Genomic DNA, 17,586 nt, shown 5'->3' on the forward strand with positions numbered 1-17,586 from the left:
TAAACTACTAATTTATCAAAACTAGAACAAAGTGAAGAGCAAGTTAACCAACATCATAAGATACAATTAGCGAAATTCACAGTATGAGAAACAGCATAATGAGAATACACTTAGCATAATTCAAAGTATGGGGAAATGGCCTGATTTATTCAATAAATGGACTGCAAGGGACAGCACAGAGATCAAAGTGGGACGCTGTCAGGATCAAAAAACCCTAAGAGGCGAATCACACAATCCCAAAGAGAGACTTTATTTGGATCCTGATTCAAACAATAAATACGTGAAAGGACTGGAAATTTGGAGCTAGAAGGAGAGTTGACAGTGATAAAGAGCAATGGTGTGAGATAGTTGGTTGATGATGGTATTGGGATTCTATTTTTTAATGACTTCTTGTCTCCAGGCACGGCGGTTCACACCTTTAATCTCAGTAGTGTGGGAGGTCAAGGTGGGAAGATCCTTTAATCCAGGAATTGTAGACCAGCCCAGGCAACATAGCAAGACCCTGTCTCCACTAAAATACAAATAAAAAGATGAGCTGGGCATGGTGTGAGTCTGTAGTTGCAGCTACTCAGGAAGTTGAGGCAGGAGAGGCCACAGTGAACCAAGATCATGCCACTGAACTCCAGCCTGGGTGACAGAGACCTCGTGGTGAAAGAACAAACAAGAATCATATCTTTTACAGACATCCACCAAGATGGTCAGGGAGGAAATTCCATGATGTATGGGATTTGCTATAAAATCACGAGAGGAAGAGGAGAAGCATGTAGGAGCATACATGTAACGCGATTGGCCGTCAGATAACAAATATCTGAATCTGCTGCTGAGTAGGTGGAAGCTCACTACACTAGCCTCTTGTTCCAAAAAGCTCTAGAATAGAAAGTTTGTCTAAAAATCCACTTTAGGGATTTGTAACAAGCATTGAATAAGATCATGTATACAGAGTGTTTTCTCACCACAGCTTGCAGGTAGTCAGCACACAAACATGGTTCTTAGTTTTGTATAGTCCCCGTCCATGAATCACACCCAAAAAAGGTATGTTGTTCACACCAAGAGCTCTGGCCCATGGACCTTTGTCCACTTGGTAATTCACTGGACTCTGAGGTTTAGAATGAGGAAATACCAGCCTTCAAAGCCCCAGGCCTGCTATGAAATAGCAAAGCCAATGGTCCCAGGTGCCTTCGTAGCACACCTAGTAAGTAGGGCCCTTTTCTCTCACCTTGTGGGCACACTTGAGTCCATGCCCTCATTTATCATTCATTTCTTATATGCCGTGTATTGGGTACTAGGGATCCATAATACAGTGGACCCACAATTGACTGGAAGCATCGCTTTCAAAGCATCATTTCAGGATGAGTATTTCGTGTCAAGTGGATTCAAGGAACAGTGTGAAGGATCAATGGCCTCAATCACCATGAAGAGCCTCCCAAGAGCTAACCGTCTTGGGCACATGTGAGTGGAGACATGGAACTGACCCTTACAAGGCCTAGAACCTGACAGATCATACAAGACAGAAGCCCAAATAACTAAGAAGGGGACGCTGAAGGTGAGAGTTGGGCCCCAAAGGATTCTGTGAAAATGCTTTGTGTTTGTGGATTTATCACGCAGAATGAAACCTTTGTTTTTATTCACAGGTTAGACACACTCTATATAGAATCTATGAAGGGACATTGCTGAATTTTTTGAGGCTTGTAGTGAAAAATGGATGATCTCAGGCAGCTCAGGATGAATAATGCAGTCACCAAGAGGGGCAGGGTGGCCACAGGTGGCCAGCATCAGGAATGGGCATTGTGAGCCATTGGATGGGGTTGTGAGAAGTGGCATTGTGAGTCACTGGCCTGACTTTGTGGTTTCCTGGCAATCAGGTGACATAGGAGGCTTTGTGGGGGACAGGCATCAGCCAGGACCAGCAGCCTTCAGTCGGAAGCTGGTAGTGGGAGGAGGAGGAGCTCCGACTGCTCTCACGGAAGTGTTTGTGCCCTTGGCGCTTGCTCTGTTGCTTTGTTTTTTCCTTTGTTTTATTTTATTTTGTCTGTTGCTTTGTTTTTTCTTTTTTTCTTTTTTTTTTTTTTTTTTGCGTGTTGCTTTGTTTTGTTTTCTTTTGTTTGTTTTTGTTTTTATTTTATTTTATTTTATTTTGTGTTGCTTTGTTTTTAAAGTCCCCTTGTGGATCACACATGGGGAATTGTCTACGTCCCAGCGCTGCCCCCAGTTGTGCCTGCTGCGGGCCTGGTGGCCAGTCTGTGGCATCCACCACTGCAGAGCCTGCCATGATACATCCCGGAGTGGTGGAGGTCGAGGACACGCAGCCCATAAAATCTAAGAGGCGGAAAGGTAAAGAAGCCATGGGTGCCATTTGCTCTTTGGCACATCTCTGGCCACCACCTCCCCGCCTCCTTCCCATCCCCTCACCCCAGCCAGAGACATCCTCAGCTTCCAGCTCCCTCCTGCCTATAGCCAGCTTTCCCGGGGCTGGGCATGGGGGACAAAGGCGAGTCCTGCCTCTTGTCTTCGTTGTTGAGCCTTCTTGCTTGAGGCCTTTTTGGTCTAGTCTCTCCCTTTCCCCGATGAAAATTCAGATACTCCAGTTTTGGAGTCTCCATCCCATTCTCTAGCCTTGGCTGTCCAGCTACCATGGCACCTCAGTGAAGGAGCCGGTTAAAGGCCCAATGATTTCTTTTCTCCTATTTGATAGAGAAGCTAATAATTGGGATAATTCAGACTCAAATATTTGGAGACTTCTTAAATATTAAATAGAGTTTACCATGGAAGAGATTATATGGTGTTCTTAATAGATGGTTTTAAGTCACCTTGACAGAAGCAGCTTTATGTCTTCCAATTGTAATTTGAAAACCGAAGGAAAAATTGAGGGACATGCTTAAAGACTGCAAAAGGTATGAAATGTTACTGCCCGAGCTGTAAAAAAGTTGTTTTTGTTGTGGTTTTACCCAAAAGTTTAGCCGTGGAGCTCTGATTGCTTCAACATTCCCACTTTGACATGAATGTCTCTTCAGCCCTACTCCAGTAACTTCACGGGCTTAGTTTACCTCCTTGTTCTGAAAGGTAGAGCTAGCTCATGGTTACAGGTTCCAAAAGAGATGAAATGACTTTAGACTTGAATTTGGAAGGTAAAGACTTGGAGTTAGAAGGCCAGACCCTGCCTGTGGAAAAGAGTTTGTTTTCATGGCTCCCCTTCCTACAGGATGGAAAAGGGGAGGAGAGAGGAAACATTTCATGTTTTTGCTGTGGTCAAATTGAAGACAAAAACTAACACTTGTAAGACAGGAGAGGAGCATTTAGGTACAAAATCAGTCAAACATTTGTGTATCACTATGTTCGTTGAGCAAATGGAAGCTACCAGACTCAGAAAACCAGAGATGCTAATGGAACTGACATTAGTAACCAGGGTTTTCTACTGAGTTCAGTGCCCAGGGTGACTTTTAATAACAACCACCCTCCTCTCCACACACACACTTTTCTCAGGACTGGAAAGCTCAGGCAGCCCAGGATGAATAATGCAGTCACACAGAGGGGACTTCTGCCCACACAGGTGGGCAGAAGCAGGGATGGGCATTGTGAGCCACTGGGTGGGGCTGTGGGGTGGGGCATTGTGAGCACCTGGGTGGGGCTGTTGGGCGGGGCATTGTGAGCACCTGGGTGGGGCTGTGGGGCGGGGCATTGTGAGCCACTGTGTAGAGCAGTACTTACTCTAAACCCTGCCTATAGGTAAAAAGATTTTAATGTAAAAAGACCTTCAATTGTCCCACACCTTCCTTCCCTATGGTATACACGCCCTCGGTCTGAGGGCTGTGAGGGGTAATGGCACAGGGATCCACCATCTTGTCTTGCCACCCCTCAAGACACAGACATGGCTTCTGTTAATCAGTCCTTATTAAATGTTTCTAAGAAAAAAAAAAAAATAAGCTGGTATTTCTACATAAAGGAGAAGTATGGAGCTGTAAAAAAGAGTAAGATGTCTTTTTATTGCTATGGAGTGATGCCCAAGATAGGGTATGCAGAAAAGCAAAGAGAACATGCAGTAATATACACGAAAGAAAGCAGGTGAAATCATGTGTATTTCATTATTTAAAAATAAAAGCCAATGTTGGGGAAGTCTTGATGATGACCTGTGACAGTTTCCTTCTAACTTCACTGGGCAGCCAAAGTGCATATTTTCTCAAAATTTCATTTTGCTATGGGTTCTGCAGAGGACGCTAACTGTGCACTTTTCGCCTTTGAGTTAGAGAAAACTTCGCTTTGTGATTCATTGTGCATTATGTGGTATACAGACTGCTCTTGCATTTTATTCTATCCTCTCAATGTTTTGAGTCAGGTGTAAAATGGGAATTATACTGTGTTACATAAGAGGAGGCTGGTTCTAAGAAGAAGACTCAGTACATCAAGAGTGTAAATTCTAGATATATGGCATATAAAACTAGGATTTACAAAAGGGCATGCATATGACCTGCTTTAAATAGTACCTTTTCTTAAAAAAAAAAAAAAAAAAAAAAAAAAAAACTTTTTTTTTCTTAGCTTACTAAAGCAATTAAGCCTCAGGATGAAAATAGCAATATTAGATAATGAGAAATAAAATGGGGATACTTGTGACACAGTAATGCTTTTTATTGTGAAAAGACAGGGTCTTGCTTTGTCACCCAGGCAGTGGCATGATCATAGCTCACTGCAGCCTCAATCTTCTAGGCTCAAACGATCTTCCCACAACAGTCTTCCATGTAGCTAGGGATACAAGGGCTCACCGCCACATCTGGTAATTTGTAGATTTTTTGTAGAGACGAGGTCTCACTGTGTTGCCCAGGTTGGTCTCAAACGTCTGACCTCAAGCAGTTCTTCTGCCTTAACCTCCAAAACTGTCAGGATTACAGCCATGGGCCAGCACACCTAGCCCAGAAATGTTCCTAAAAGTCTGAAACAATAAGTTAAATACTATTAAGAAATATGTAAAAAGATAAACATATACTATGGCATATGAAATGTCACCGTTCAGTCATGGTCACAACAGTGATTAAAATATCCAACAGTTGAGGCAAGTCTGAGAACAGAGAGGGATGTACAGGATTGGTTTGGAAGCCAGAATTAGGATTGTCAGAGCTGGGAAAGCAGAACAATCCTAACCCTGCACTTTCCATCCTAACCCTGCACAGAGACATGCAAGCTCCCTCTCTGTATTCAACCACTACCAAATGTCGGATTATTCTTCTCGACATTGATTGAACATTTTAGGGCATTTCCAAAAACATGAGTCTATTTAAGTCTTTATCTGCATTTCATTCTTTTAGACACTATAGACCTTAGGTCTATAGCCTAGATCTACTAATGTTTCCACATCTGAGAATAGGGAAGAGAGGCACAGATGGGTTCATATCCCTCTCCCAGGTATGTGCAGATTCTAAGTAGGATTTGAACCCAGCCTATTTTTTGGTAACTTGGAACTTCTGCTTCTCTGTATTGTCTCATCTGAATAAAGGTATTTGCCTGCACAAACAAATCTTCCTAGAACCCAGATCTAATTCAGGTCTCATTGAAAAGCAGTCGGTGAAAACTAGGATCAAAACTTTAAACTGAGAACGTTTTTACTAATTTCTCCGTGGTCCTCTGCCAGCAAGATGTCAAGCACTGTCTATTATGATGCATTTCTGCCTTGCAGGTTTGGCTGGCCGCGCCAGGAGCTGGGCAGCAAAAAGGAGGCGTAAGAAAATTTGCTGCAGTGAAAATGAAGGTAGGGTGGAAATTATATCATGAAGTTGATTGAAGCAAATAATTTCAGTTTACTCATCCAGTGTCCCATATGAGAGAAGCTCAGTAAATGCTATGTCAGGTTCTTCATTTATTTCGTTCGTGCCCATTGAAATGCATTTAATCAACGGGTGATGCAACTACACAAGGAAAGTTACGTTGACAGCTTAGAGTTTGGTTCTTTTTGTTTCTTTATTTTTGTGAGAAGGTCTCATTTTGTCACCCAGGAGTGCATTGGTGCAATCACAGCTCATTGCAATCTTGACCTCCCCATGTTCAGCTGATCCTTCTACCTCAGCCTCCCAAGCAATTTGGCTGTAATGCACATGCCATTATACCAAGCTATTTTTTTTAATGTTACTTTTTTTGTAGAGACAGGATTTCACCATGTTGCCCAGGCTTGGTTCACTTTTGATAGTAAAGGACATCCCAAATATTTAGACATTTGCTTTCAGTTTGGGCAATTATGAATACAGCAGTTATAAACCTTCTTGTGTCTTGTTTGGAAACATAATTTTTACAATGTAACTAAGGCAATGCTAAAATTATGGTTACTTGCTTGTATGGTAAGACTACCTTTCTTTGTGAGAATTTTGGTAGAATTTACCGGTGAATTCATCTGAAGGTAGTGTTTTCTGTTTTTTTTTTTTTTTTTTTTTTTTTTTTTTTTTGAGAGGATACTAATTATTGATTCAATTTCTAAATTAAATATAGGCCTATTCAGATGATTCATTTATCCTGAGAAGATTTTAAACCTTCTGAAACAGATCCAAAAAATTAGTTCATTTCATATAATGTATCCAAGTGTGAGCACAGATGTGTTTACAGTTATTGATACATCGTGACTTCCTTCTTTTCCTTTGTGGTTAGACAAGGTAGAGGTTTATCAATGTTTTTGATCTTTTCAAAGAATTGGTTTTTGGTTTTGTTGATTTTCTCTGATGATTTCCTGTTTTTTATTCCTTTAATTTCTGCAATCATTATGTATTTTTCCTCTATTTGACATTACACTGCTGTTTTTCTTTCATTGCCCAAAGTGGAAGCTAGATTATGAATTTAGATTTTTCTCATTATTGACACAGCATCATGAATGTTACTCATTGAATATAATATCATTAAAATGCACAATTAATAACAAAAATAATAAGTATGTATGCTTTACTACAATTTTAAAAATAAAACAGGATGAATGATAATTGTAGTATCAGGATATGCAGATCCACAGAAGTTAAATAATCCTGTAACGTTTCATAAAATGTTGGGATTCGCCTAGACCTTCACGTGGGCAGCAGGTCTGATGAGATGCTCTCGCTGAGCCATGCAGTGCCTTTCTGTGTTAACCGGTTCTCAGACTATTTCACAGTGATGAGGTTGCCGTAGCTAGAAAGCCCAAGGCTCTTTGGTTCATTTGTGCCCCTGTCCTTTGCCTTCCTTCAACACCAAGGAGAGTGGTCCAGGAGCAGCTCAGTCCATGCTCGTCAGCAGCGCAGCTCCGTACACTGCAGCTTCGGTCCACATCCCGCAAGCCTCCTCGTGGGATTCCTCAGCAGCACCAGTGCACTGACTGTCTCTCTGTTTCCTCCTAGCTCCTGTTCAAGACCCGGAGGAGGGTAAGACCGAGGGGCCTCCGGAGGAGACGTCACCTCACGTGGTAAGATGCATTTCTTTGTCTTGAAGAGAGATATCAAGGGACTATCATTTTTGACTGCCGCTGTGAATCCGGCCTCAGCTGTCATGGACTCCAGCTACCAGTCACTGGAGCTTATGACCAACTGAGGCCTGATTGATGATGTCGGACAAAAGGTGACATCACTGACAAGCTAGTAGTGAGCCTATTTCTCAGTAGCAACATTTTCTTCCTGAAAAATAATTTTGTATTTGGCAGCCTTGCTCAGTATCCCATGGAAACCTACTGCCTCGGTGGCTCACACATGGAATCCCAGCACTTTGGGAGGCTGAGGCAGACAGGGCCAATATAATGAAACCCCATCTCTGCTATAAATGCAAACACTAGCCGGGCGTGGTGGCAGGCCCCTGTGGTCACAGCTACTTGGAAGGCTGAGTGAGGCAGGAGAAATGCTTGAACCCGGGAAGCTGAGGTTGCAGTGAGCCAAGATCATGCCACTGCACTCCAGCCTGGGTGACAGAGCAAGAATCTGTCCAAAACCAAAGACAGAAACCCACAGCCCTTTCTCCAGGCATCCTCTAGGCTGTATTTGGGGGTCAGTGACTTGATCACTGTTTGATACCTGGTGCAGTCGGGACCCAGTATGATCTCATCCTCATGATGGTTTTTTTCCCCCCTCTCATGCAGGAAGATGCAGCCTGTGAATATCACCACCGTACGTATTCTCTGTTGAACATGGCTTCATTGGGATGTAGTGGACCCGCAACCCAATTCACCCATTTAGAGGGGGTGATTGGTGTTTTTACTATGTTTATAGGCTATGCACGCATGTTACAATCTAATTTCAAAACCTCTTCATTCCTCCTCAAAGAAACCTCATTAGTAGACCCCCCTCTGTTTTTCCCAACCTTGCACCCCGGTTATAGGCAGCCCTAATGTACTTCTTGTTTCTATATAAAGTGCCTTTCTGTATTAGCCGGTCCTTAAGGTGACTGTCTCACAGTGATGAGGTTGCTGTAGCTAGAAAGCCCAAGGCTCTTTGGTTCATTTGTGCCCCTGTCCTTTGCCTTCCTTCAACACCAAGGAGAGTGGTCCAGGAGCAGCTCAGTCCATGCTTGTCAGCAGCGCCGCTCCGTACACTGCAGCTTCGGTCCACATCCCCCAAGCCTCCTCGTGGGATTCCTCAGCGGCACCAGTGCACTGACTGTCTCTCTGTTTCCTCCTAGCTCCGTTCAAGACCCGGAGGAGGGTACGACCAAGGGGCCTCCGGAGGAGACGTCACCTCACGTGGTAAGATGCATTTCTTTGTCTTGAAGAGAGATGTCTTTGGGGCTCTAGAATATCAAGGGACTATCATTTTTGACTGCCACTGTGAATCCGGCCTCAGCTGTCATGGACTCCAGCTACCAGTCACTGGAGCTTATGACCAACTGAGGCCTGATTGATGATGTCGGACAAAAGGTGACATCACTGACAAGCTAGTAGTGAGCCTATTTCTCAGTAGCAACATTTTCTTCCTGAAAAACAATTTTGTATTTGGCAGCCAACATGGACTTGCTCAATATCCCATGGAAACCCAGGTTTTTGGAAGGTGGACTCATTTAGGAAGGCCCCTCGGCCTATTAGCTCTAGAGCCGGTCAGATTGCCCATTCTCCTTTTCATCCTGGAGGGGGCGGTCTCTGCGTGCTCCCAGCTCCCACCAGGTCTTTACATGATCATCCCGTGAATCAGCAGGACCGGCTCCTTCCTTTTCTCCAGGGCGTGGGGTTTCTGGGGTTCAGAAACTGCTCTTCTGAGCACCCACATTCATCTCATCCCGGGATTAGGAGCTGCTGCGGGAGGAGAACCGGCAGAAGCTGGGCCTGAGCAGCTCAAGCAGGTGGAGGATGAAAAGAATTTTTTCAGTTAGATATTCAGGAGAGCTGCCTGCCTGGGCACTGCAGGACAGCCTACCGCTGGGCCAGCCCATTGCCCTCTTTCTTAGGAACCCCCCCCCAGCTGTCTCATGTCAGTGCTCTTAGCCTGAATTTATAAGAGGAATCCATGGGTCTGTGGACTTAGATGGGGGACACCACTATTTTCACTGCAATTTACACTTAATGTTCGCCAGTCTAGCTACAATGTAGCACTGCTTCCATTATGAACGTAGTCATAATGCTGGCAGTCCCTGCGCCCTTGTCACCTGGAGAAATGGCCAGTTACCCTGTCAGGGTCATGGCTGAGCTCCTTGGCCTCGTGATTGCCAGGCCTGCGCTGAGTTTGCTATCTGATGTGCTACCTGGCGTCACATGGCTTCCTGAGTGATGGCAACTGCATTTCTCTATACTGGTTGCCTGGGTGATTCCTTATGTTTATTTCATGCCTGTTAAAACATTGTCATGAGAAGGAGTCCCTAGTCCTCTCTATAGACTGTCAAGGGGTCCCTAGACTAATGTCAGGGCCCCTGTCATAGATTCTATCTTAGGCCTCCACGTGGCAGGCCAGAAGGCCTGACCCACCTCGGGATGGGCTGGGAGTTCATTCCAAAGTCAGGGTAGGAGTCGCCTTCGAGCGCATGTGGGTGCAGGTTTATCTGCAGATGCAAGGGTCTAGTGATGGGGACCTTGTGTACACCCTCACAGGGCACTGGCCTTGCTGTCTGGGAGTGGTCCCCCAGAGAGCGAGAGGCTTGGTATGGATGAGGGCTTGGAGTCCCCACAGCGGGCCTAGGAGTCAGCCTCCCCGCAGCTTCACACACTAGATGGATGCCTTTGTGCAGAAACTTCATTTGTCTCCCCCGCCATGGAGAGGGAAGTGACTGGGGGAGGCAGTTTCATAACTGGGCAGATCCCTGGTTCCCCTTTCACAGTGTGGCAGGCAGGCTCTTAGCTGCCCCAGGGACAGGTATGTGCCATCTCGGGCATCTGCTTACTCCTTGCTCCTGCCCAGGTGGCCGACATGAAGAAGAGAATTGACAGTGTGGGGTGCCTGGAAACCGCAGAGGAGGTGAAGGGGCAGGTCCGGGAGGACCTGGAGGGCCTGAGTCAGTGGTATGAGGAGATGGAGAATACCAAGACATGGCTGCAGCAGGAGCTGGACCACCAGCGCCAGAGGGTGTGCAACCTGCAGGAGAAGCAGAAGAAGTTTGACCAGGTATGTAGCCATCCACCCCATCCTTTGCATTTCCTCTCCTTCCGGCACTCAGCCCAAGGCGAGGGCCTCATCAGAGAAAGCCTGGGCTCCCTCGAGACCTTGCCCGGGAGGGGTCGTGCGGGGCCAGCACTTAGAGGACCCCTAGTCTCTGGCTTGTTGAGGGGCTTGGGGAGAAGGCCAGCGGAAGAGGGTGTCTTCATGGGTTGAGGAGGAACGTTTTTCAGATTTTCTATAATGAACTGGTTTTCCTGCCATTTACACCATTTATTTGTGCACTCATATTGCTTCCTTATTCCAAAAGATCTGAGGGAAGCCTGGCCAACATGGTGAAACCCCATCTGTACTAAGAATACAAAAATTAGCTTGGGCCCAGCTGCTCTGCCCTGCTGGGGGCTGTAGCTCGGAGCCTGTGGGGCTGAGCCTCATGGTGCCCCTCTTTCCCAGCTCCTGGCAGAGGAGAAGACCATCTCTGCCAAGTATGCAGAGGAGCGTGACTGGGCCAAGGCCGAGGCCCGAGAGAAGGAGACCAAGGCGCTGTCGCTGGCCCGGGCCCTGGAGGAAGTAATGGAGCAGAAGGTGGAGCTGGAGCAGCTCAACAAGCAGTTCCACATGGAGATAGAGGACATCAGGATCTCCAAGGGCCAGAGCGTGAGTGCTGGGCCTGGCAGCCAGGCCTTGGGAGGGGCCCGAGCGGGGTCATCACAGAGGGCAACACATACACACGTTCCGGGTCTAGCAGTCCCAGGTCCCTGCCAGTCCCTTTGCTCCTGACTTGGGCTCTCTGGGGCTCAGGTCTATAAGCTGAAGTCCAGGCAGGCTCTGAAGCAGCAGGTGGAGGAGATGGAGACCCAGATGGAGGAGCTGGAGGATAAGCTGCGAGACACTGAAGACGCCAATCTGCAGCTGGAGGTCAACCTGCCGGCCATGAAGGCCCAGTTTGAGCGGAACCTGCAGTTCCGGGACGAGCAGATTGAGGAGAAGCAGCTGCAGCTGGTCAGACAGGTATGCGTGGGCTCCTGCTACCCCACGGTGGTCAGGGTTGCCCTGGACCATGCCTCCCCTCCCCTGTCTCTCCTGTCCAGTCCCCTGTCATTTGGGTCAGCAACTCACCTTCTTAGAGTTCTTCGAGTCAGTAATCGCCACTGGCTTCCGGAGGCCCCGCAGATCCTGCAGAGGCACCTGGGTTCAGAGCCAGAGCAGGGTCTCTGAGTGGGTCCAGCTTCCGAAGGTGTCGGCATTCCTTCCTCCAGGTGCGGGAGATGGAGGCAGCGCTGGAGCACGAGAGGAAGCGGCACTTCATGGCAGTGGCCGCCCGGAAGAAGCTGGAGATGGACCTGGAGGCTGACATCGACTCGGCCAACAAGAACCGAGATGAAGCCATCGAGCAGCTGCAGAAGTGGCGGGTGAGGGCAGGCGGTGCCCAGCTGAGCCAGCTACATGCGAGGGCAGGAACCTGGCAGGGTGGAGCCTCTTGGGGAGGTTTTGGGTGCTTCCAGTCCAATCTCACTGATGGAGACACAGGCTCAGAGGTGAGTGGAAACAATAGTCCAACAGCAAACTTGCAGAACGGTGCATGGCTGAGTACATGAAACGCAGAAGCAAACAGGCAAGTGCAGGCCCAGGCATGGGGGAGTTCAGAAGGCCTCACCCAGCGCAGACTCCAGCATCAGCCGCGTCCTGACGCTCCAGCCTTCTGGGCTCCGGCGTGATGGTTCCGAGAAGCAGCCTAGAGTGTGGGATACATACTTGGAAATTGTCACCAATAATTGAAGAATAATGAACACATAAAAACAGCTCTGATATGTCATATCATGTAGCAAGAATAACCCTAGGTTTAAAATACATTTGAGTCAGAGTCTTGCTCTTTTGCCCAGGCTGGAGTGCAGTGGCGCAATCTTGAGTCACCACAACCTCTGCCTCTTGGGTTCAGGCGATTCTTTTGCCTCAGCCTCTTGAGTAGCTGGGATTATAGGTGCGTGTCCCCATGCCTGGCTAATTTTCATATTTTTAGTAGAGACAGTGGTTCAATGAGTTGGTCAGGGTGGTTTCAAACTCCTGACCTCGTGATCTGACAGCCTCGGCCTCCCAAAGGACTGGGATTACAGGCGTTAGCTGCTGTGCCTGGGCAAAAAAAAAAATCTGTAAAAGCTAACTGTGGGCAAGGTTGTGGGGCACAGATACTCTGCTGTTGGCATGTTCTGCTGCTGCGGTCTGGCTGCACACACCCAGTCATGCGCTTTGGCTTGAGGAATCTGTTTTTGGAGTTATCTGCAAATGGAAAAAAAGAGTATTTGCCAAAAATCTTTAGCATTAAAACAAATAGGAGATGAGTAACAAAAGGAAAGGTGTTTCCTGCCTGTGGTGGGGACACCTGCCAGGCTGGGCACTGGTTTCAAGCGGCAGGTGTGCATTAGGGGTGGCACTGTGGGCACCGGTGTCCGGCCTACAGAGGGGACAGAAGTGGAAAATGAAGCTCAGCCTGGGCTTGCGTCCACTGTGACCAACACTGTCAGTGTGCGTTATGAAATGGGACACAGATTTTTGTCCTCAGTTGCTTTTTCTCCCTGTCACCACGGTTAGTTGGTTAAATATCGAGCAGAGCACAGCCAACATCCCTGTGTGTGAAATGACGCGGGAGGGTGGGGGTGGAGGGCCGAGGGCCAAGGACCTGGGTGGGGTGCCAAGCCTCTGTCCCTGCCCTAGGCTCAGGTCAAAGACTTCACGCGTGAGCTGGATGACACCCGCGCCTCTCACGAGGAGATCCTGGCCCAGGCCAAAGAGAATGAGAGGAACCTGAAGATCATGGAGGCCAAGATGATCCAGCTGGAGGAGGTGGGTGGGGCGGCAGTGGAGAGTGGCACTGCTGCCCTGCAGCCAGCAGGTGGCAGCACAGGGCTTTCAGCAGAGGGCAGGGCTAGGGTCCGACTCAGCTCCAGGAATTGGCTGGGGACAGCTCTCAGGTTACAAAAGGATTCCCTCCAGGGTTCCGTTACATAGCGGGCCTCCCTGGTATGAGATTGTGTGTGAGTGAAATGCCTCACATCAGATGAGGCTCCGTGGCTGCCACCGCCTTCTACCGTGACCGTTTCCTGGTGACGGAGGGTCTCAGCATCCCCGTGGCTGCCCTGTCCGTGTCGCACCTGAGCCAGTCCTGAAGTGTTCCCTGGGTCTAGAGGGTGCCCTGCAGTGTGACTTGCCGGGTGTGAGTGCGCCCAGGTTATAGCCGTCTCCTGCCTGCAGGCTCCGGAGCTGACTCTGGGCTCTGGCTACGCAGAACAGGGCTGGGGCAGCAGTGAGCGGCTCTATCCATGTGGTCTGCCCTGGTTAGGCCAGGACACTTGTTAAGTCATCAACACAGCCTGGCACCTGGCTTGATTCCTAGCACTTAAATGTAGTTGAGTTTTATAAACATACAATGCTTTTAAGCTATGACTTTAGAGGGGCACCAGCCCTGTGAGCTAGAGGAATCCCGGAGGAAGAGCTTTCTGGGGAAGTGGGGCTGGGGAAGGGCTTGAGAGGAGGGTGCCCAGGGCTGGGAAGGATGGTCTTGTAGGGCTGTGGCTGCCTTCAGGTCACATTCTGGATCTCTGTGGCAGGAACTGGCAGCCGTGGAGCGTGCCAAGCGCCAGGCCCAGCAGGAGCGGGACGAGCTGGCCGACGAGATTGCCAACACCCACGGCAAAGGGTGAGCTAAGTAAGGGGGCAGAGTTGGGAGGGACCAGGTGTGTCCCTGGGCTGGGCCCCTCACTCCTCCCACCCACCCCACAGAGCCCTGGCAGCCCTAATCGAGGAGCTGGAGGAGGAGCAGGGCAACACGGAGCTGATCTATGACTGCCTGCAGAAGGCCATCCTGCAGGTGAGTGCCAGCGCCGGCCAGCCTTCTCCCATTCGGCTCTGGAGCCACCCTGGTGGAGCTGGCCTCGGACCTAGCCAGCAGATGCACAGGCCACGTGCCGCCGCTTCCCCGCCGCTTGAGGGAGTATGTCCAGGCAACTGGACATGAAAGATCACTCTCCGGCTTCTTTGCTGGGTGTCGAGGGTGTGGTGGCATCCTACTGCCACCTTCCTCCTGCCCTGCTTATACCCTCCAGCCAGGGCCCTCCTCCTCCTGCAGATCGACCAGATCAACACTGACCTGAATCTGGAGCGCAGCCACGCCCAGAAGATCGAGAACGCTCGGCAGCAACTGGAGCAGCAGAACGAGGAGCTCAAGGTCCAGCTGCAGGAGATGGAGGGCTCTGTGAAGTTAATGTACAAGGCCTCCCTCACTGCCCTCGAGGCCAAGATGGCACAGCTGGAGGAGCAACTGGAGAATGAGACTAAGTACGTGCTCCTGCCCCTGCTTCTACCCGCACTGGCCTGGAAAAACCTCCAGCCCCTCTATAGTCCTTCCCAGATTTGGGTCAGCAACCAGCTGTGTAGCTGTGTCTTCTCAGTCCTGGGGGCTGTTTTCCTCCCTCCTGATGGGGCCCTCATCCCTTCCACTGGATGGGTGGTGGGGGGAGCTTGTGGGGTTTGAACAGGATCATCTGTTCCACCTCTAAAGCCAGGAGCTTTGGTGGCTATGTCTAAGGATGAGGAGGTAGAGGGCAGTCCTGCCCACCAGGACAGCTGATCTCTGGGCTCAGCAGGACTGAGACAATGGGAGTTACACCAGGCCCCAAACCTCTTTTCCAGCTACATAGATGCTCTTTGAGGCCTGTTTCCTCATTTGTAAATGGGGCTATTTGCAGTGCCCCTTGTAAGAAGCCAGGCACGTCGTAGGTGTCCAGCAAAGGCCTCCCTAGGTGATCCCTAGATGCCAGTGAGGCCCGGGGAATGGGTGGGGTGACCAGATTAGGATGTGTTGGCCTGACCCTCTGAAGGAGGGTGTTCCCTCTGAGCCACCTTGTCTACCACACAGGGAGCGCCAGGCAGCCTGTAAGCAGGTGCGTCGGACAGAGAAGCAGCTGAAGGATATGCTGCTGCAGGTGGATGATAAGCCGAGGAACGCCGAGCAGTACAAGGACCAGGTTCGGGCGCTGGGGGCATCCAGAGGGGCAGCAGGCGGGGCAGTGGGGCTGGTGGGCCGCACGCCCAGAGCTTCTAACCAGGGTCCCACATCACACGTCCATTTCCTGTGACACTGGGCAAGCGGCTTTGCAGCAGAGGATCTTATTTTCTGAGATTCTCATTTCTTACCTCTTTTTCATGGGAATTTTTGTTATTTTGGAGACTTCACTCTGATTGCCCAGGCTGGAGTCCAATGGCAGAATCTTGGCTTACTACAGCCTCCGCCTCCTGGGTTGAAGCGATTCTCCTGCCTCAGCCTCCCCAGTAGCTGGGATTACAGGAGCCTGCCACCACACCTGGCTAATTTTTCTATTTTTAATAGGGATGGAGTTTCACCATGTTGGTCAGGCTGGTCTCAAACTCCTGACCTCAGGTGATCCACCTGCCTCGGTCTCCCAAAGTGCTGGGATTACAAGCATGCACCACCATGTCTGGCCTTCATGGGGCCTTTTTTTAAGCACCAGTAGTCAGTATTGGATGTGAATTTCCTGCCATGGGATAGAAGGTGCCTGTCTGTGTGAACCCGCTGTGGTTTACCTGTGTACCCGCTGTGGTTCACCTGTTTTATGAGTTGGAACAGAAGGTGGCATTTTACACTTTTCTGCCTTTCTTGTTGTAAGTGTTCCTGTTTGCCTGAACTGTTTGTGTGCTGCTGTTGTGTATGAAGATGTCTGACCACTAAATATTTTGCGGGAAGAGGTTTTTGAGAGCGTTCCTGTCCAGCTGAGCTGTGGCTCCCAAGGCTCCGCCTTGCTTCTTTCTGGTGGGAGCAGCCAGGTGCCTGATTTCCCTCTCGAATTTGCTTTGGGATTTGTGTGTTGTGCTGCGGCCTCCCTGGCCAGGGGAGCACAGCACACAAACTCCCTGCTGACTCTGCCTCTGCCTCTGCCCCCAGGTGTGGGGACCTGCCGTTTGCCCCGACGAATGCTCGGATGAGGAGGTGGATGGCAAAGCGGATGGAGCTGAGGCCAAACCTTTGAATAAGCCTCCTCTCCTGCAGCCTGAGACACATGGACAGGCGGACACTGCAGCCTCCCCTTCCCAGACCCTGCCGCACACCTCCCTCGACCTTGGGACTGTTGTGAACGTGCCTCCCACCCCCATCCCGTCTCCCTCCAGGCCCGAGGGTAGTTTACCTGCACGGTAGATGCAGTATGGGTTAAAAATCTGCCACCTGCACAGATATTTTTGAAAGCAGAAAAACAAAAAGTTTTCTTTTTTCCCCTTTCTACTAATAAAAAAAATTCTGAGGCTTTCTCACTGCCTTTCTTTAGAAGAGAGTAGCTTGTCCTCAGTGGTCTACACTGGTTGCCAAATTTACCTGTATTCCTAACCGTTTTCTATATGCTGCATTGAGACTTACGGCAAGAAGGCATTTTTTTAAAAAGGAAACAAACTCTCAAATCATGAAGCGATACGAAAGCTGCATATGCCTACAAGGACCTGAATTCAGTTCAGGTCCCAGTTGCTGTCACAAAGGAGCGGGTGGAACTCCCGCCCTCCCCCCTATTTTATATAATAAAAGTGCCTGAGCATGTGTTGCAGCGGTCACCACTGCAGTAAACTGGTCTACAGATGTTTTCCACCGTGCGTCACAATAAACTGCCGTGTGCTACCAGCTGTGTCTGTAGCATTCGTCTGCGGCAGGCAGGCCCTGGATGGGACTGGGCCTGGCTCCTGTGGCCAGTGCCGGCTCTGCATTGTGGGGGAGCCAGATTGGCTGTTGCGTAGGCTGGGCTAGCTGTGGGCAGTTGTGCAGAAAAGGTAAGGTGGAAAGGTGGGCTGGGCCAGATCTGAGGAGGCTGAGAGCATCTTAGAAACCTTGGTTTAAGGCTGGCGCGGTGGCTCATGCCTATAATCCCAGCACCTTGGGAGGCCTAGAAAGGTGGATCACCTGAGGTCAGGAGTTTGAGACCATCCTGGCTGACATGGTGAAACCCTGTCTCTATTAAAAATACAAACATTAGCGGGGTGTGGTGTGTGCCTGTAATCCCAGCTACTCAGGAGGCTGAGGCAGGAGAAT

General features: G+C 49.3%; 1 protein-coding gene across 23 annotated transcripts in view; it reads left to right on the forward strand.

The window, feature by feature from the left end:
- The window catches only part of LOC100406723 (myosin-9), a 127,314-nt gene extending 110,133 nt beyond the window's left edge, over nt 1-17,181 (forward strand). For 12 of the 23 annotated variants that reach the window (XM_078339264.1, XM_078339268.1, XM_078339262.1 and 9 more), the window contains 15 exons: nt 1,338-1,543; nt 5,663-5,734; nt 7,338-7,402; nt 8,066-8,093; nt 8,605-8,668; nt 10,308-10,511; nt 10,956-11,159; nt 11,304-11,513; nt 11,762-12,040; nt 13,215-13,343; nt 14,108-14,196; nt 14,280-14,367; nt 14,626-14,834; nt 15,415-15,523; nt 16,459-17,181. In XM_078339264.1, the coding sequence (XP_078195390.1) occupies nt 10,317-10,511; nt 10,956-11,159; nt 11,304-11,513; nt 11,762-12,040; nt 13,215-13,343; nt 14,108-14,196; nt 14,280-14,367; nt 14,626-14,834; nt 15,415-15,523; nt 16,459-16,710 (1,764 nt within the window). In that variant the 5' untranslated portion in view covers nt 1,338-1,543; nt 5,663-5,734; nt 7,338-7,402; ... (1 more) ...; nt 8,605-8,668; nt 10,308-10,316 and the 3' untranslated portion in view covers nt 16,711-17,181. Of the gene's footprint in view, nt 1-1,337; nt 1,544-1,879; nt 2,332-5,662; nt 5,735-7,337; nt 7,403-8,065; nt 8,094-8,604; nt 8,669-10,307; nt 10,512-10,955; nt 11,160-11,303; nt 11,514-11,758; nt 12,041-13,214; nt 13,344-14,107; nt 14,197-14,279; nt 14,368-14,625; nt 14,914-15,414; nt 15,524-16,183; nt 16,341-16,458 lie in introns of those variants that run through there. The other 11 variants (XM_078339297.1, XM_078339305.1, XR_013522930.1 and 8 more) reach the window with 10 other exon arrangements.
- Nucleotides 17,182-17,586: the final 405 nt, after the last annotated feature.

Source organism: Callithrix jacchus, chromosome 1, assembly GCF_049354715.1.
Source record: "Callithrix jacchus isolate 240 chromosome 1, calJac240_pri, whole genome shotgun sequence".
NCBI lineage: Eukaryota > Metazoa > Chordata > Mammalia > Primates > Cebidae > Callithrix > Callithrix jacchus.